Source organism: Malus domestica, chromosome 02 (genome assembly GCF_042453785.1).
Source record: "Malus domestica chromosome 02, GDT2T_hap1".
Classification (NCBI taxonomy): Eukaryota; Viridiplantae; Streptophyta; class Magnoliopsida; order Rosales; family Rosaceae; genus Malus; species Malus domestica.
Window position 1 is genome coordinate 16,549,940 of NC_091662.1, and position 16,391 is coordinate 16,566,330.

The 16,391-nt window shown below is 38.5% G+C and overlaps 2 protein-coding genes and 1 non-coding gene across 22 annotated transcripts; 2 read left to right on the forward strand and 1 right to left on the reverse strand.

The window, feature by feature from the left end:
• The first annotated feature begins 7,360 nt into the window (after positions 1 to 7,360).
• Positions 7,361 to 11,932, forward strand: LOC103404032 (adenylyl-sulfate kinase 1, chloroplastic). 20 transcript variants are annotated; one of them, XM_008342909.4, is made up of 8 exons: positions 8,270 to 8,443; positions 8,547 to 8,635; positions 8,862 to 9,002; positions 9,922 to 10,071; positions 10,156 to 10,274; positions 10,423 to 10,507; positions 10,838 to 10,884; positions 11,413 to 11,932. In XM_008342909.4, the coding sequence occupies exons 3-8, from the start codon at positions 8,879 to 8,881 to the stop codon at positions 11,509 to 11,511; spliced, it is 624 nt and encodes a 207-aa protein (XP_008341131.1). In that variant the 5' UTR covers positions 8,270 to 8,443; positions 8,547 to 8,635; positions 8,862 to 8,878; the 3' UTR covers positions 11,512 to 11,932. The 20 variants fall into 20 exon arrangements, with proteins under 20 accessions (XP_017180409.1, XP_008341113.1, XP_008341116.1 ...); XM_008342922.4 differs by having other exon boundaries at positions 8,287 to 8,443; positions 8,866 to 9,002; XM_008342939.4 differs by having other exon boundaries at positions 8,303 to 8,443; positions 8,879 to 9,002.
• LOC114823794 (5S ribosomal RNA) lies at positions 10,597 to 10,715 on the forward strand. Its single transcript, XR_003771741.1, has one exon. It is a non-coding gene; the product is annotated as a 5S ribosomal RNA (ribosomal RNA).
• Positions 11,933 to 12,487: 555 nt separating the features above from the next.
• On the reverse strand, positions 12,488 to 13,651 carry LOC103404298 (cytochrome b561 and DOMON domain-containing protein At5g47530-like). The gene has a single exon (XM_008343195.1). It carries the CDS (start codon positions 13,649 to 13,651, stop codon positions 12,488 to 12,490), a length of 1,164 nt encoding a protein of 387 aa, XP_008341417.1.
• Positions 13,652 to 16,391: the final 2,740 nt, after the last annotated feature.

A 16,391-nucleotide genomic window follows, 5' to 3' on the forward strand; every position in this document is an offset into this window, starting at 1 on the left:
TAGACTTTAGATTAGTGTAAGTCAGTCTAATAATTATTTTTTGGTGGGTGGTCAGTAGGGACAACAACCAGTTTTTGTGACATTTTAAGTAGTTAGATAAAACAATCTTCTGCGGGAAAGACCCTTATTTTCATATACTACAATTGACAAATCTTAGTGTTAATAAGGAAAATCAATAGGAAATTTGTGTGCTACTTTGTGGTGTGCTTTTAATCCTACCACCTACCACATTTGACGTTGGGACACCTGCTACAGTGAGCATTGCCAATGGCAGAATGTTGACGGATGAGCCATTTTCAACCAAAGCTCACCTGATGAAAACGTCATTATATGCCCTTTCAGGTATAGTGGCCTCTAGTGGTCAGGGAAAGCCACATCCATGTCTTTATCAATGAAGATAACGGCGTTGTTGTTATTAAGGAAAGCCTTCTGTGGCTGGGCAGTATAGCATTAAGAGCCATATGCCTCGTTTGGCATACCGTGTAAGACCATCGGATAGTACTAATAATATGAAATTGGTGTTTGGTAAGTTTGGTATTAAATAAGCACCATATTATTTAATTCGGCCCTACCATTTTAATACCCCTCCCACTCGCTTCATTATCCCTTCCGCAACCTTGGGATTATTAGTCGGACTCCTGCTAAAGAAAAATCACTCGCCTTTCTCAGACTTATCTCGCCATCAGCTCTTGGGGGTCGCAACCTTTGATTAACACCAAGCATATACGAATAGAGATCCAAAGGTAACGAATCGAATGATCCACATCAAGCATATACGAATAGAGAACTGGAGGTAGTAGATCGAACCCAGGTGGGAACTATGACCTCCGTTCCTGGACGTTGTGACCTCCGTTCCTGGACGTTGTGACCTCCGTTTCTGGGCATCATGATTTGAATATCTGGGTTTTTAGCTTACTTGCTAATTGATTTTATTAGAGTGTGGGGATTAAATTCAAAATTGGGAGAGATTCATGTGGGAATTGGAAGTTTGAAACCGAGTTGCGTTGAGTTGAAGCCTAGAACCCAGACCTCGTATATGTCACAATTTGTTGTCGCCATTTGCCAAAATCCAAATCTGAGAACCTCACTCTTGGAAACTTGTCGTCGCATCCTCTGCTTCAGCCTGTACCACTGGAACCCATTGTCTGTGCTCCGCGCCACTGCTTGACACCATCCACCCACACTGGTGTAATGGCTACTGGGTTCTTTTTGCATTTGACAAGCATTTGACAACTTTGTTTTTGTTTTCTATTCTTTCTTTTTTTTCCATTAATCATCACACTGGGTTCTTGCATTTGACAAGTTTTTTGTTTTTTAATCTTTTTCTTTTTCATTAATGATTATTTTTTTTCTTTAAAACAAAATAATAGTTCTAAGTTCTCTTATCCGATATAGTACAAACACTATTAGTTCGACACTGCACCAAATACCCAATTAATTAGTCAGTACTATCCGATAACAAATTATCCTATCTGACTGAAATAGTCAGTACAGTCCGAGCTGCCAAACGAGGCCATAGTCCTCGAAAACATGCATGAAAGTTTCAGCAGCAGCAATCCTTGTTTTAGGGCCATATTCAAGCTGGTTGAATAGGGATTTGAACTACGGGTTTTCTTGGAAGGCCTGCGCTGTAGTAGGCCTTGTCCTTGGGAAAGGTAATGCTCAGTTGCGTTGGCTTCCATGTCGGTAAGGCTATGCAAAGTCACAGCCGTCATTTCTTGGTTGAACAGTTGTTCTTCCGAGGTTCATTCGTTGTATTCTTCTGGCATATTGATGGTGAATGCTTCAATTAGGCTTAGGGAAAAATCCATAAGATTTGCATCTTTATCTCTCCATCCCTCAGCTTGAGGCCATAGCGTGTACTAGTTATGCGACTTTGAGTATTTGCACCAGTAAGCCTTATCCATGTTCCTGGAAGATTCCCATATAGCCTTCGGTGGCTTGGGGTCGTTGATCCATCGGTGGTAGGCATAATTATCTCCGGAGCATGTGATGTCAACTGTTACCTCTTTCCCTCAGCGTTTCGGCAGAGGGTCAGTGTTTATGGCTTGCGTTTTGCATAGCAGCTCTAGTGTCATTTCGTGGATTTTTGCATGGAGAATTTCCCACAAAGTTTAGCATACAATATAGGGGTGTTCTACATATTGATGGTAGCGACAGTACCTGGGATCCTTTCTATCTTCCTTGGAAGGGGTTGTGTAAACATGGTATGGAGAATGGTTTGAAATTCTTCATCGTTCACGCTAGTGGATGATAGGTTTCCCTATCACTATCTCTTTCCTTCTTTTTTTGTGGGTTGTAGTCAGATCTGTCATCCACGGCTAGGGCATGATGAGTTTTCTTCTTGTCAGTTTTCCAGGATCACCTCGTGGAAAGCTTGACTGACAAACTGGTCTTTCTGACTGTTTCCAATATCCTCGAGAACGAGCTGATACCGATGTTCTCCAAGTACACCATGTAGTCAACAACAATGTTGCTGATGCAGATCTCTATAAGAGCTTCCTCGTTTTTCTCGTCATAGTAGTTAAGGGTGAGGTCTCAGAAACGTTTAACAAAAGCCACCAGATCTTCCCTGTGCTTTTGACGCGTATTGTTGAGTTGAGTTGTCGTGACCCTTTCCTCATGCTGGAAGTACTTTTTTTTTTCAGAACTTACTGCCACCTATTCCTAAGTCCATATGGAACTTGGTGCGAGGGTGGTGTACTAAGTATAGGAATGGTCAGTTAGACTTTTCGAGAACTCCTTGAGACAAAGGTTGTAGTTGTCGGCATGAGGACCCAAAATGTGAATGAAATGACATATATGTTCCTTGGGGCTACCCTTCCTTCTGTCAAAGAAAACAAGGTTGAGAGTCTCGTATCCCTTAAAGTATGGCATGTAGAGAACGCTAGTTAGATATTATGGCTTAGAAACATATTTCAATCCTCCAACCTCTTGTGCTGCTCTTTTTATTGCATGACTATGACGTCTTCCTAAGTGACAAAAGATGGTGTTTACTTAGGACTTTTGCCAGTAACAGCAGATGACTCATCATGGGAAGCTTTTTCCTTGAGCGTGCAATCCTTGTCACTGGCTTTCTTGCTTGGCTTCAAGATTGAGTTTTTCAACTTTTTCACAGTTGCAACAATATCTTTTTGGGCTTCACCTAAAGCATGAATGGTTACGATGATGTCCAACATGTCATATTCATCTAGGTTTTCCTAGCTCTCCTGGTGCTACCTTTGTGTTGAGACTCGTCGAGTTGGGAAGCAACCTCGCCTAGGTGTTGCCACTCTTGGTAGTGTTTCTTCTGGATCTTGGTATAATTGAATCAAGATTGTGACCTATTCCCAACATAGTCGCCAATTTATGTTGGGGGACTTTTAGGTCGATGTGGACTTGGGCTTTGAGAATGTCCTCTTGTCTCCCTTGTTGCAGATTCGTACCAAGTCCCGGAATATCTCGAAAGAGTTAGCTTGTCTTAAGAAATACCCCGGTAACATTAACGGCTCGAAGATAACATGATTGATCAAGATAATGACTTGCTCAAGTGAAGCGTGGTGTGGAAGCTAGAAGATTATCGATTTAACATGAAAAAGAAGGGCTTTGCATGGTTGTATGACATTCTTGATTGGATAATCTGGGCTTTCCTAGGGTGATAGTAAGGTTTCTAATGGCTGGGATCTTTAATGGAAGGCTGTGGAAATTACTACGATTGCATAGATAATGATGTTTGAGGCTTGGATAATGTTTATGGGTAAGATGGAACTCTCTGAGCTTATTTCTTGGGTGGTTCTCTCCCTTGTGTTCTTTCTATCTCTCTCTATGTTACCTCCTAATCTTCTATTTGTTGCCTCTAATGGTTTCCCCCTCCTTAGGTAAGTGAAGGGTTATTCTCTAAGCTTTAATGGAATGTCTCTTTATGGCTTGGTCTTCCCTTCTTTTCTCTCTAGCCATCCTATTATTCCCCTTTTGGTGTAAGGTAGTTGCACTGTTGAGACCTGCAGTCTACTTCTTCTCGAGGCGGGGCTTTCCCAGGGTAGCTTTCCGCAAACGCTACTTCTGGTAGCGCACCTCATGGCTTTCGTGCGTTGGTTGTCTGTGCAAGATGGGGAAGGGAAAGTTAGCATTAAATGCCTGACTTGCTATGCTTAACTTGCATTTAATGTAGGAATCTAGTTTAGTCCTAACTAAAAGGGTTGGCTTGCTAGGGAAAAGGGTAAACTAGGCTAGTTATCTCTCAATGTTGCATACGTGAAATGCAAAAGGTATGGACTTGGATCCTTGGGCCCCAAGCAGTCCAAAGTCTTCCATAACCCCGATTCCACGTAGGCCCAATAACCTTTTGGAACCATCCACACCACAATCCACTTAAACAGCCCCGAATATGTGACTTGAGCTTAGCATGAATAGTGACTATCATGAGGAAACATGTGATGAAGAGGCATGAGCACGGCGTAAATATCCGGCTTAATCACTGTGGCATGACATGTTTGTAAATATATTTCTCATCGATCATGAGTCTTCGCATGTGTTTGGGTTTGAATATAGACTTTGCATGGCAATTGGGCCTTAGACTTGATTGGATTGGTGTGTGATATTTTTGGGCCCCAACAAAGAGGAACTCTCACAAAAAAGACATTTGTTGAACACAATTATCTAGTGGGTTTTAATATTCCTTAACCCTCCTAAATTACAAACTCATGAACAAGGATAATAGCTAGAGTGATAAACTGAAACTCATCCGACTGCATCAGGTTTCTCATATATAATACGAACTTGCTGGAACGTTAAACATTTCGTATTAGTTTGGCATTTGTATTAGATTTATCTGACTATCTTGGTAATGAGTTTACCACAGTAACTAATCAAATAACAAATTCGTCTGGTTCGGTTCTATATACCGAAAGTTTTGGTTTAGGTTGGTTTGTTTCGGCTTTTACTACACATTTGTGATTTTTGGCCTTGAAGCTATAACATAAAGTGCTTTTTGTTTGGTGAAATTATACTTGGGCCATGACAATAAACTATTTGCAAGATTCACGTTGGATAGATAGGAAGAGAGGACTAATTTAGGATAATCCCAATCACAAGTGTCCATTAACAAAAGAAAGTCACCAATTAGTGGCTTCTATGTCAATTACCACCAAAACCCCTATTGGTTCCACAACGCAATCACTATCATCTACCTAAGTTTTGAGCTATGCTACTTATTACTACAGTCTAGTGATGTTTCTCTTTATTTGTAAATAGGAGGTTTTAGGTTCGATTATCAACGAAAGCGAATTTGAATCATATTATTGCTAGCCCATTATGAGGCTAGCTCGCTCTTCACTCCCTTAGTGTAAATAATATATTTTATTCAGAAAGATACGAAAAATCTTAATGTACAATTACAACACTTTTTTTTATTGTGCCACTTATGATATACAAGTTTGGTCCACGTACCATTCATGTCAAACTTTTGATTAGGAAATTGCAAAATAAAACAACAGAGTGTCAAGTGAGTTGTCAAGTGACATGGCCTTTTTGTTTGGTTGAGTTTTGTGTCACTTGGATTCATATTCCTAATGAGTGGGATTTTTGAAGCACAACCTTAGACATATATTTCCAAGCCAGGCCACTCAACATGCTATAGGTGTGTTAAGATTTTGACAAGGATAAATTCAAGAGTTTTCGTATTTAAACAATCAAATTCTAGGTTTCTCTGTTATCGCGTAATATGATCTTTATTTTTTTATTTCTCATCACATGATACGGTCTTCTTCTCTTTATTGAGTGAATTTATGCTCACCTAAAAAATGGTAGTGAGCATTACTACGATGATATTCCTCTTCATTTTTATGTGGAATGTCTTAAGTTCAACTTTCATGAATAACGAATTAGATATTAATTTGTATCTCTTACTCATTAATGTAAATACATCATTGAATAAAACAACATATTAAATTATTCAAATACACAAAAAACGTGCTCGCTATGATAGGTAAGAAATATTTATTTTAGGCAATAAGTAGACAATATTTATCCACTCAGAAAGAAATTGAAAGTAATTTGTTTTAGCAACTTCCATCTTAAAGTGTGACGTGATACGGAAAATAAAAAACTACATTTATGTGTTTTTATAATAAAATGAATGGAAGACAGCTCGACACAAAATATGTGCCACACGATTACTTTTTTTTTATCAGTTATTATTATTATTTTGGGAAAAAAATGACGATATTCATTAATAAAGCTTCAACTGAACATTGAAAACAGGTATAAAACACGAATTTCAATATAATTATAAAAATACAAGTAACACTTTACTACAATGGTGATAAGTTGTTAAGTCCTTAAATGAGAGCGTAGGTTCAAACTTCATTGTTAGCTAATATCTTTTTATGTTTTAAAGTAAGTTAGTATAGGATATCGCTTATTAAACCTCGTCGTTAGCTAAGATCTCCATCACTTTTGTTTGAAACCAAATCTTCTACGGCCTTTATGTAGTCTTAATCATTGACTAACACGTATTAAGTTTCCAACAGTATAATTAAGAAAAATTATGTTTATAAATATAATGTCAATTAATGATTGGGTTTACAGAGAAATCACATCTATTTTGAGTGCAGAGGGTTTGATCTCCTTTTGTTTTATGATAATTTAATATAGAATATCACTTATTAAGAAAAAAAAAAACTATGAGTGTAGGACGACGCTCATATAAGAGCACGTGGGACGAAACTCCTTTCCCACCATAGCGGTTGCTGGATTCTAGGGATAGCTATTTTAACCGTTAAACCCGATAACCGTGGATAATCGTCCGAATGGATTAGATTTGGGTATGAAAATTTCGAGTATATTTTGGGTATTGGGAAAAACCGTGAATATTATTCGGTTATGGTTTTGGATATGGTTATAGGGGTCCCCAATTCATATCCGTACCCGAATCCGAACCAAATAATATATAATATAATTATATGTATATATATGTATGTCATTATTCACTGAATCCATGACCTTGAGAAAACAAAAATTGCATTGTGTGAATTGCATTTTGTGGCAAAGTTCAAAAGTTTTGATATGAATCAAAATCTATAAGAATTTAATAGTATTTATTCGAGATATCAAAGATCAACCAACATTATCAATGTTTAGCTTTAATTTTTATATTTCACAAAATCCATTAATTAAATCATTTTATATATCAAATATTTAATGACGAAATTAATATTTACTAAATTACCATGCATAAATTGGAGAAATATATTTTTTGTATTAACGAATATAAATATAACCGTTAACCGATGAAAAATCGGTTATCTAATGAGTATAGTTACTGATAATACCTATGGTTAATTTACGGTTATAAATATAGTTAATTTTTGTGATTATAAATATAGATATAGTATTTCCGTTCGGTTTATCCCTACTGGATTCTGAAAATCTCCCTCTCCTCTGCAAATCTACAAGTAGCAGAGAGAAGGAAGAAGAGAGAGAGGAGGCGAGAAAGAAATGGAAGCAGAGCCATTGATTGTTGTCTCAAGAAAACGTATTCAATCGACCAACCACCTCCTCTCGCGCCGCAACCAGTAACCTCGCTCTCCATGTCTGCCTTCCACGTCTCTCTAATTTTGCAAAACCACTAAAATTAAAATTATATTAAAACCCGAATTGTTCCCTAATTGATCCATTGATTGTGATCTCTCGCATTTTCTTGGTAATTGATGAGTTTGGTGAAGTTATTGAAACCGTCGATTTGTGGCCCCCCGCGGGACATTGAATCTGGACCGTTGGTGGCGGTGGCGCCGTCGTTGTCGGCGGCGAAGCTGGGGGTTTCGAAGATGAAAAAGGCCGGCGCTGCGATTGGATCCAGGCTTTTGCGCCCCATTAAGGCAATGGAGGATCCGACAGTTTCTTTGAGGAATGATTACCCCGCCATTTCTGGTACTGCACTCGCTGCTCCCCTTTAATTTCAAGATTTCTCTGGTTGTTTTTAAATTTAATTTTATTTGATGCCATTGGAAATAAAGTTCTTTGCTTTTGTGAATTACAAATCAAAATTTAACATGTTTAGTAATTTTGTTAACCCTTTTCAAATACAAGGCCTTTGGTAATATTGTGAGAATATATATGATTATGTATGTATGTATGTATGCATGCATACATCTTTGGGTAGAAATGGTAATGGAATGGGGGAGAAAAGTAGACTCTAAAGTTGGATTCCCATGTAAAAAAAAATTCACTTTTTAATTTTTTTTTTCCCACAAAAAAAGAAAACTGGGTTTTGTGTTGGTAAGTAAATGATTGGTTCTGGAGTGGACTCTTTCTTTTTACTCTCTTCTTTGCCACTTTGCTATGTGGTCAACCTCTCTCTGTATCTTTTTCTCCTGTACAAAACATTCATGCTGTTAAATTCTCATCTGTGCTGCCAGCCGCCATTTTCGAGCTCAATTGAAGCATTTCAAGCGATTCCTAGGAGGTTGATGATTCAGTAACCATATAAACCTTGATTCTTTGTTTGCTTGCTTATTTATTTTTCGGTCTAGACGTAATTCAGCTTGCTTATTTTGGAATTCTTGCAGTTTTGGTTATCAGTGGGCCTTGAATTGAACACGATACATTGAATTTCGTACTTGTTTTGAGCCTCAAAGGATGTTCATACCTGTTTGAGGTGTTTTTCTCTTTGTTCATTTTTTTCCCAGTTCTGTAAATGACACTTGATAAGGATCCATCCTTTAGATTATGGAGGCTGTTTGCAGAATTTAGTGATTTTATATATCGTTGAAACTTTAATGAAATTTATTGGCATTAAACTATTGTTCTAGAATGTTGTAAGATTACATACTGTTTTATATGGATGGATTTACGGTTCTAATTTAAACCAACCATCTAATTAGGTAGAAATTTGCACCAGATGTCAACAATGGATAACTCGGCAAACATTGTGTGGCATAAGTGCTCGGTGGAGAAACTTGATAGGCAACAATTGCTTAAGCAGAAAGGCTGTGTCATATGGATTACTGGTCTAAGTGGTTCAGGTTTGTTTCTATTCACTTTTGCTATACCAAATGCTAATTGGCGTCTCAGAAGCAATTTTTGTTATCTGCATATGTCCACAAAGTTTCAGCTCTTTTCTTATATAGTTATTCTTATAAAAAATTTATTATGTTATTTTCATAGTTCTGAAGTTTGTAAGATTTGGCGGTTTTCTGTTGTGCATATTATGGGAATCTGTGACTTGTAGTTAAACTTGCGTAGAAGTAATCATGCTGATATGGTATATAACCCTTCTGGCATTATGCATAATGATACGTACATGAAAGGTGGTGACATCATTTGACCTCAGCCTTCCCTTTCAAAGAAATATGTCAAAAGAGGATAAAGAAAAGGAAATTAACTAGTATGAGTGCATTATGTATCTCGCCCTCTCTCATACACAAACACACGCACGAATACAAACACACACAAACAAGCGCAATGGAATGGAAAGAGATCTCTTATTAGCTAACAATCTCTTTCTGTGTGCTTTCCTTTAGTACCAATATGTGCTGGTTCTTAGTTGTAATATTGCTTATTATACCTTTACTTTTATTTTGATAATATGTAACACATTGGAGTACCCTGTAATTTTAGTTTTAGCTAATAGTTATTAGCCACACAGAACCGAGCACAATGGCGTTCTAGGATTCATATTTAGTGGGAAAAGGCTTTGTTGTTGTTGTTGTTGTAATAGTTATTAGCCATTTCGGAGTGTTTACTGCAGGGGCACAATATAAAGGAAGAACTATTAGAGAAGAAATTTAACACATTAACTTTCTCCACAATTGGAAGACTTTTATGATATAGACATTTTGATACATCTTTATTTACTGCGGTAATTCTTTCTGTTCAATTTGTCACCACATAGTTTACGCAATCTCATAACCAACATTATCATATCTTGGTCTCTGTATTTAGGAAAAAGCACTGTGGCATGTGCTTTGAGTCAAGGCCTGCACATGAGAGGAAAGCTCACCTACATCCTTGATGGTGACAATGTTCGTCATGGTCTAAATCGTGATCTTAGTTTCAAAGCAGAAGATCGTGCAGAAAACATACGAAGAATTGGTGGGTATTTTTGTAGTTAAATTATTGGCTTTTCCCTTTGTTTTCTATTATCTTTTTACTGATTTAATTCTAAAAATAAAAAAGCCGAGGTAGCTAAGCTCTTTGCGGATGCTGGCATCATTTGTATTGCTAGCTTAATATCTCCCTACAGAAAGGACCGAGATGCCTGCCGTGCACTATTTCCCGAAGGAGATTTTATTGAGGTATGTGGTGTCTTCAACATGAGCAATGAATTCAATCCAAAAATATAACTCATTCAATTTGGTTTTATTACCACCAAATGTAACAAAAGACAAGAGGCTCTATCTTGCCAGTGATGACTGATGAACTGATAAAACTCACAATTCTCAGGTGTACATGGATGTGCCACTGCATGTGTGTGAGAATAGGGACCCAAAGGGACTCTACAAGCTTGCACGAGCTGGAAAAATTAAAAGTATTTTCTAGGAATTTGCATTTAAAGCCAATCCAGTACCAAATTATAATTTTGCATTATTTCTTTCCCCATCTTACGTCGAATCCTTGGGATGCGATCATACCAGCTCACATGCATCGGATCTCGTCCGAACTCTGAAGTTAAACGAGTTTGGGCGAGAGTAGTACTAGGGTGGGTGACCTCTTGGGAAGTCCTCGTGTTGCATCCCCCCACAGCTGACCTCACCTAGTGGGAAAAGGCTTTGTTGTGTTGTTGTATTTCTTTCCCCACCCCTGCGAAATCAGTCTTACCAAATAATGAGCTATGAATAATTTCTTTGGCATTCTGCAGGCTTTACAGGGGTTGATGATCCATATGAGCCACCATTAAAGTGCGAGGTACGTAAAATCATGCTTCTGTGTAGGGTAGTATTCCTTTTGCATTTTTCTGAATGAATTAATTACTCATCAGACAAAGAGAAGAATAAAATAAATTAAAAAGAAAGATTATGGTAGTGTGATTGGCTTTGGTGGTGTAGATATATGCGTATGCAGTTCTAAAGATCTGCTTTCCAGTCTGAAAAGAAATTATATCTACGTCCATCTTAGTAGTTGTAACATGTAAGGAATTTTATGTATTGAGCCATCCTGTGGAATCCCAATTTTCTGTGTAGATTCAGAATAGTTGAACGATCCAAATGAAAGTGCGCCGAGGTGTAAAAATTTGGTCTTGACTGGCACCATTTCACTAGACAGCACCTCGCTAAACTTCTATTAATACTGGACCAGGAAACAATGAAATCAAGCTTGTAATTTTCCCTATGTCGTTCATGTCCTGTATTTCCTTGTTTTCAGTTTACTGTTTTCTTAGTTTTTATTGGTCCGATGTTTATATCTAAAACTGGAGTCCAAGTTATTGATTTGCAGATAGTATTGCAGCAGAAGGGTGGGGATTGTGTCTCCCCAGGCGAGATGGCTGAAACCGTGATATCATATTTGGAGGAGAAAGGGTATCTGCAGGCATGATAGAAGAAAGGGGCTGTCGAATTCATTGGTTGGTACCGCTGCTGCCTTTTCCTGCAACATAACATCCTGCAAAGAACATTAGTTTTAGCAATGATTAATTTAAGCGAAGACAGAAGTTATTTTCTCGTTCCCTGCAGCTAGGAAATTGTTCGTTTCCTGCATAATCAAGTTCCTTCCATCGAGTTAATTAATCAATCGATTAATTAACTTATTTGTTTGAAAGCTGCCTTGCGCAACGTGGCTTTCGATCATTCAACTAGTAATAAAGGAGTGGAACCAGGGAAGGAGTTTCATGTTTTCATTGTGTCATCGTGTAATGAAATTGGACGTGTAGAATGGTTTTCGTGTTTGGAAGAAATTTTTTTTTTATGCTGAGGTGTATACCAGCTGAGATATAAACAGAATTATCTTTGCAGTTCAATTCGGCCTCTGAATTGCGTTGTATTTCTGTAGTCCTTTAGATTAGAAAAGAACCTTTAGATTAGAAAAGAACGGCAACAAATCTATTACCAGAAAGAGTGGCAACATTGACAAATTGGATGACATTCTTGGCACGTATGACAATCCAGCTTCTTGACACGTAAAAATGTGGTTTTTCGTTAAAGTGAACAGTACCGGATGTTTTTCGCTAAAGTTCCCTAGTTCAATTCGGGTCAGATTTTCCGAACTTACATGTGCTTTATTTTGACAGAAATTTTCATTGGGTTGGCGTCAAGGATCAATACTCTCTTAATATTTGTGGGGGATTATGACTTCATCTAGTTATGGCTGATTTCTACTTTTTTTTTACTTTTTTATTTTCTTAAAAGTTTTTTGGTTGTTTAACGACTCTGACAAAAAAATGTAAATTGCTGATGAAATGTAACAAAAAATACTGATATAAAAGTGCATACGTGTAACAGAAACCATCTGTCTAATTTAAGTGTCAAATTACAAAAAAAAATTCAACCAATGAATTACAAATAAAAATATATAGTTAAACTATTGTTTGAGTACTCTCGACGATTTCTGGCCCTGCAGCTCGACTGCTTCTAAACCTCGAAAGGAAAGAGCCTAGTTTTCGTACCTCTAGGATTGCAGCGATGCATCCCAAAGTGCCGATGATGGCAATGTAAGCAAATTTCCACTTGTTGGCCGGCTCCAATATGTCAAATCCTTTGAAAATATTGGTGATGCTTAGGACGATTGTTCCATACCCCACAACCCAATGAAACCAGTTCCAATATTTCCTATTCTCGTCTGTCTTCTTCGGCCTCAAACAAAGAGCTACCGCTACTTGAATCGTAGCAAGGACAAACAGAGTGATGCCGATGCATTTATGCCCTTTGTACTGAATCCCTGGAGATTTTGAGCCAAGAAAAATTCCAGTTCCCCACCCTGCAATCCCTCCAAGAAAAGCCAGCATTTGGCATCCTCTATGAGCATGAAACCATGCCGGATCGGCCCCTTCAACCGTCTTGAGATACCTTGCCACGATTATGCCAATGGGCATAAGTATGCCCCAACTGATGGTATTGATAATTCCATGCGCATATTTTAAGGCGGACGTTGAAGTACTTCCCTTGCTTGTTTCAGTTTTCCCGGAAAGAAAATCTAAGGTTCCAAAAGATTGCACATTGGGTCCAGAAAGCGAGTGCATTCCGGGGGTGTTCCCGAACATGGGTCCTTGCTGCCAGACGTGGTGCACAACGCTGACATTGTTCGGAAGGCCTATGGTCGCAAAGATGATGAATTCGTTGTTCTCATAAACCGCGGAGACGTCGTACAAAGGGAAGCTTACATTCCCTTGTTCTAAATGAGTACCGTAACTTTTAATTGGTGAAGAATAAACCGTCATAGTTCCATCGGTTCTTTTGTAAGCGACAATGGCTTGTGAACCGACCATGCCAGTAGATGTAGGGTTTATGGCCCATGCAACCCATCTCGAGTCACTCACCACAGATTGTGTGAATGCAATGTCAACCGTGGCTGTCAACGGATAGTAATTCCAGTGGATCGTCGAGTTCAAAACGGGCAGAGTACTGCATGCGGCGAAGGTTTTCTTGTTGGAGAAGATACGGGTCATGCATGGCGGTTGTGCGGCGGCGGAGGAGACAGTAAACAGTAAGCAAATAACGAAGAGAGACTTGGAAAGTGCCATAATTGTTGTCTTTCGGGTTAGAATTTAGAAGAAAGCAATAGTTGATCGTTTATTGTGGTTCGTTGGCTTCTGCCTATGCCTATATACGTTGCTAATGCAATGATTTCATAATCCTACACGGAGTAGAACTGCTGGTTGCTTGGGAGCCAAGCCTTTTCTATTTTCTAACTAGAAAAGGGAAACCCAATACCAGGTGGTTTCCTATTCAAATTTTTAAATAATATTCATGTTGCTTTTTTCCGCGGCGTGAAAAGATTAGCATAAAATTTAATTTTGTTTTGTATTAAAACAAATTAATTTTGTTTTGTATTAAAACAAATTAATTTTGTTTTGTACTTAGCATTAAGTAAATGTAGTTTTAAATGTGGTTTAACTTGTGTAATTATTAAAGTGCAGGTATTGTTGGTGAGAATGGGTTAAATGGGGGTAAAATGTGGCACACTGCCTCATGAGTTAAAAGGTGAATTTTTTGGCCGTCGCATACATTCTGAATCACTGAAACTGAATATATGATTTATTTTAAGAATTGTTAGACAGCAATTTCCGGTGCGATCTTTCCACCACCAAAGGAAGAATGCCAATGGGACCCAAAGTTGAAATTATTATAGACTAAAAAGTTCTTCAGTCCTCGAACCAGCTGTCTACGATCCAATTTACGGGATTAACATCTATTTGGAGATAGAAAGTTCATCATTCTCAAACTCAATCGACAGACTGATCTGCCTGCTCAACTCTGTTGAGCTACTAACTTGATGCATGATCTTAGCTAGGTGGTTAAACGCAGTTGAGATCATGCATCAATTAGTAGCTAAACAAATAAAGGGTCGGAAAGAGTGCTGCTAGCTCAAACTCGCCAAATTGATCTCATGAATTCTCAGGTAACAAACCATCATGTCTAATTGCCTGCGAATATTTGTCTACATTTGTCTGTCTAGGATTTCTAATATTTGGCAAGTGAAGGACGACAAATCAAAGTGCGTGAAGGCATTTCAACGATTCGATTTAAACTTCATTTCTTTGGCAAAAATTACGAAAGGGCATGTCGGAATTCACCAGTCATCCCATCTCGGAACAAAAGTTGGCAGAAAATTAGCAGTAACTGTGTTATACCACAAACCCAATTGCACTGAAGTCACATCCTACATGTGCCTAAACCCTATTGCCTCATTGGGTGTCTAGGATCGGCTTCAATAGGATAACTCGGTAGATTCAATAACTGTTGAATCAAGAAATGGATGCCCACTTGTTTATTTTGTCCAAGCGTACAAGCGAAGGCAGAAGTTTGCGAGGGATAAATTTTTTTCGTGACTAATCCATCATTCTACCCTCAACTGGTAGTTTTATTCAACTCTTCATTCAATCTAATAAGTTATATAATTCAAACTATCCTAGACACGAAATGACGCCTAAATTCAAACTTTACAAAAAAAAAAAAAAAAAAATTGCTAGGAATTACTTACCTACATGATCAAACACAATCTCAGGGGGAGCATTTTTGAGAAATGTTATTTTCATAAAATTCATTATAAATGTTTGGGTCCAAAATGTTATTTTGGGCCGAACTTAGAGTCATTCTCGGCCCAATAGCATTTTTCTAGAATCTTGTTATGGGCCGTCCAGTTAAGGTCGGCCGAATCTTATTATGAAGAGGCTTGGTTTGGATAAGGGTGAGTTAGTCGAATCCTAATGCAATAAGGAGTCTTAAGGCTAAGGATGCTAAGAATTAGGGGATAAATCTGGATTGTTAAAGAGCTTGGTTCAAAGTCCTATAGGAATTAGGATTGGCTGAGACCTGATCAGATTGGGTTGAAGAGTTATAATCCTAGTCCATTTCTAGCTCGGCCATGAGGGGATTTGCTGCTATAAATAGAAAAAGGAGTGTGTTTATACCATATTTAGGGCCTCGTATATTTGGGCCTTGGGCCTTGTATTTAGGCCTCACACTAAAGCCCATACTTTGTAAAAGAGGAGGAGCCCCTTATTCTATAAAAGGGGACTCCTACCCTCATTCTAAAGGAGGCAAAAGAACCAAGCCTAAGAAGGCTAAGAGAAGCTATCATTACATTCAGGAGAGACCTCACACCACCGAGGCTCTCCTCTCCCTTCCCTTCTTTCTCCTCCGGGGGACTTCCCCCAAACACTTGTATCCATACAATTACAGAGAAACAGAATCAACTACAGTGTGGACGTAGCCCAAACATTGGGGTGAACCACGATACATCTTGTGTCATTTACATTTATTGCAGATTCACGGTCGGATTTACGTTGTAATAAGACCATCCGGTTTTGTGCATCAACATTTGGCGCCGTCTGTGGGAATCGACACGAAAAGTTATGTCGGTTCTCTTTCATTTTTTCACCTTCACCGTGAATCTGCATAAACACCAAACCAAAATCCTAGTCCCATCTCTCTTTCTAGAAGCCCAGAAATGGGTAAGCAGAACAAACACAGACTCTAGTCTCTCTCTCTCTCTCTCTCTCTCAAAATCCCTCTACACCTTCGCCGCCACCACATTTTCGCACCGCCGTCTCCGTTTCCAGCGAAGCCACCCGCCCAGGAGCAGCCCCAAGTTTCCCATTTCACCGCCCGAACTTCTCTTCGGTTTTGCAAGAAGCAGAAAGAAGTATGGTTTTGACAAACTTCATACTGACAGTCGATGGTGTAGGCGCGGTGATTTTTATGATGAGGGGTGATGTGCGACAATTAGCTACCATCTTCACCGTCATTTACAGAGGTTCT

Bases quoted from the DNA above. Each gene is read 5' to 3' on its own strand.
- LOC103404032 (XM_008342891.4), top strand. From the start codon at position 7,689: ATGAGTTTGGTGAAGTTATTGAAACCGTCGATTTGTGGCCCCCCGCGG. The intron at 10,275-10,422 runs GTATGTGGTGTC...CACAATTCTCAG, and splicing joins CCGAAGGAGATTTTATTGAG to GTGTACATGGATGTGCCACT. The intron at 10,508-10,837 runs GTATTTTCTAGG...GGCATTCTGCAG, and splicing joins ACGAGCTGGAAAAATTAAAA to GCTTTACAGGGGTTGATGAT.
- LOC103404298 (XM_008343195.1), bottom strand. From the start codon at position 13,651: ATGGCACTTTCCAAGTCTCTCTTCGTTATTTGCTTACTGTTTACTGTC.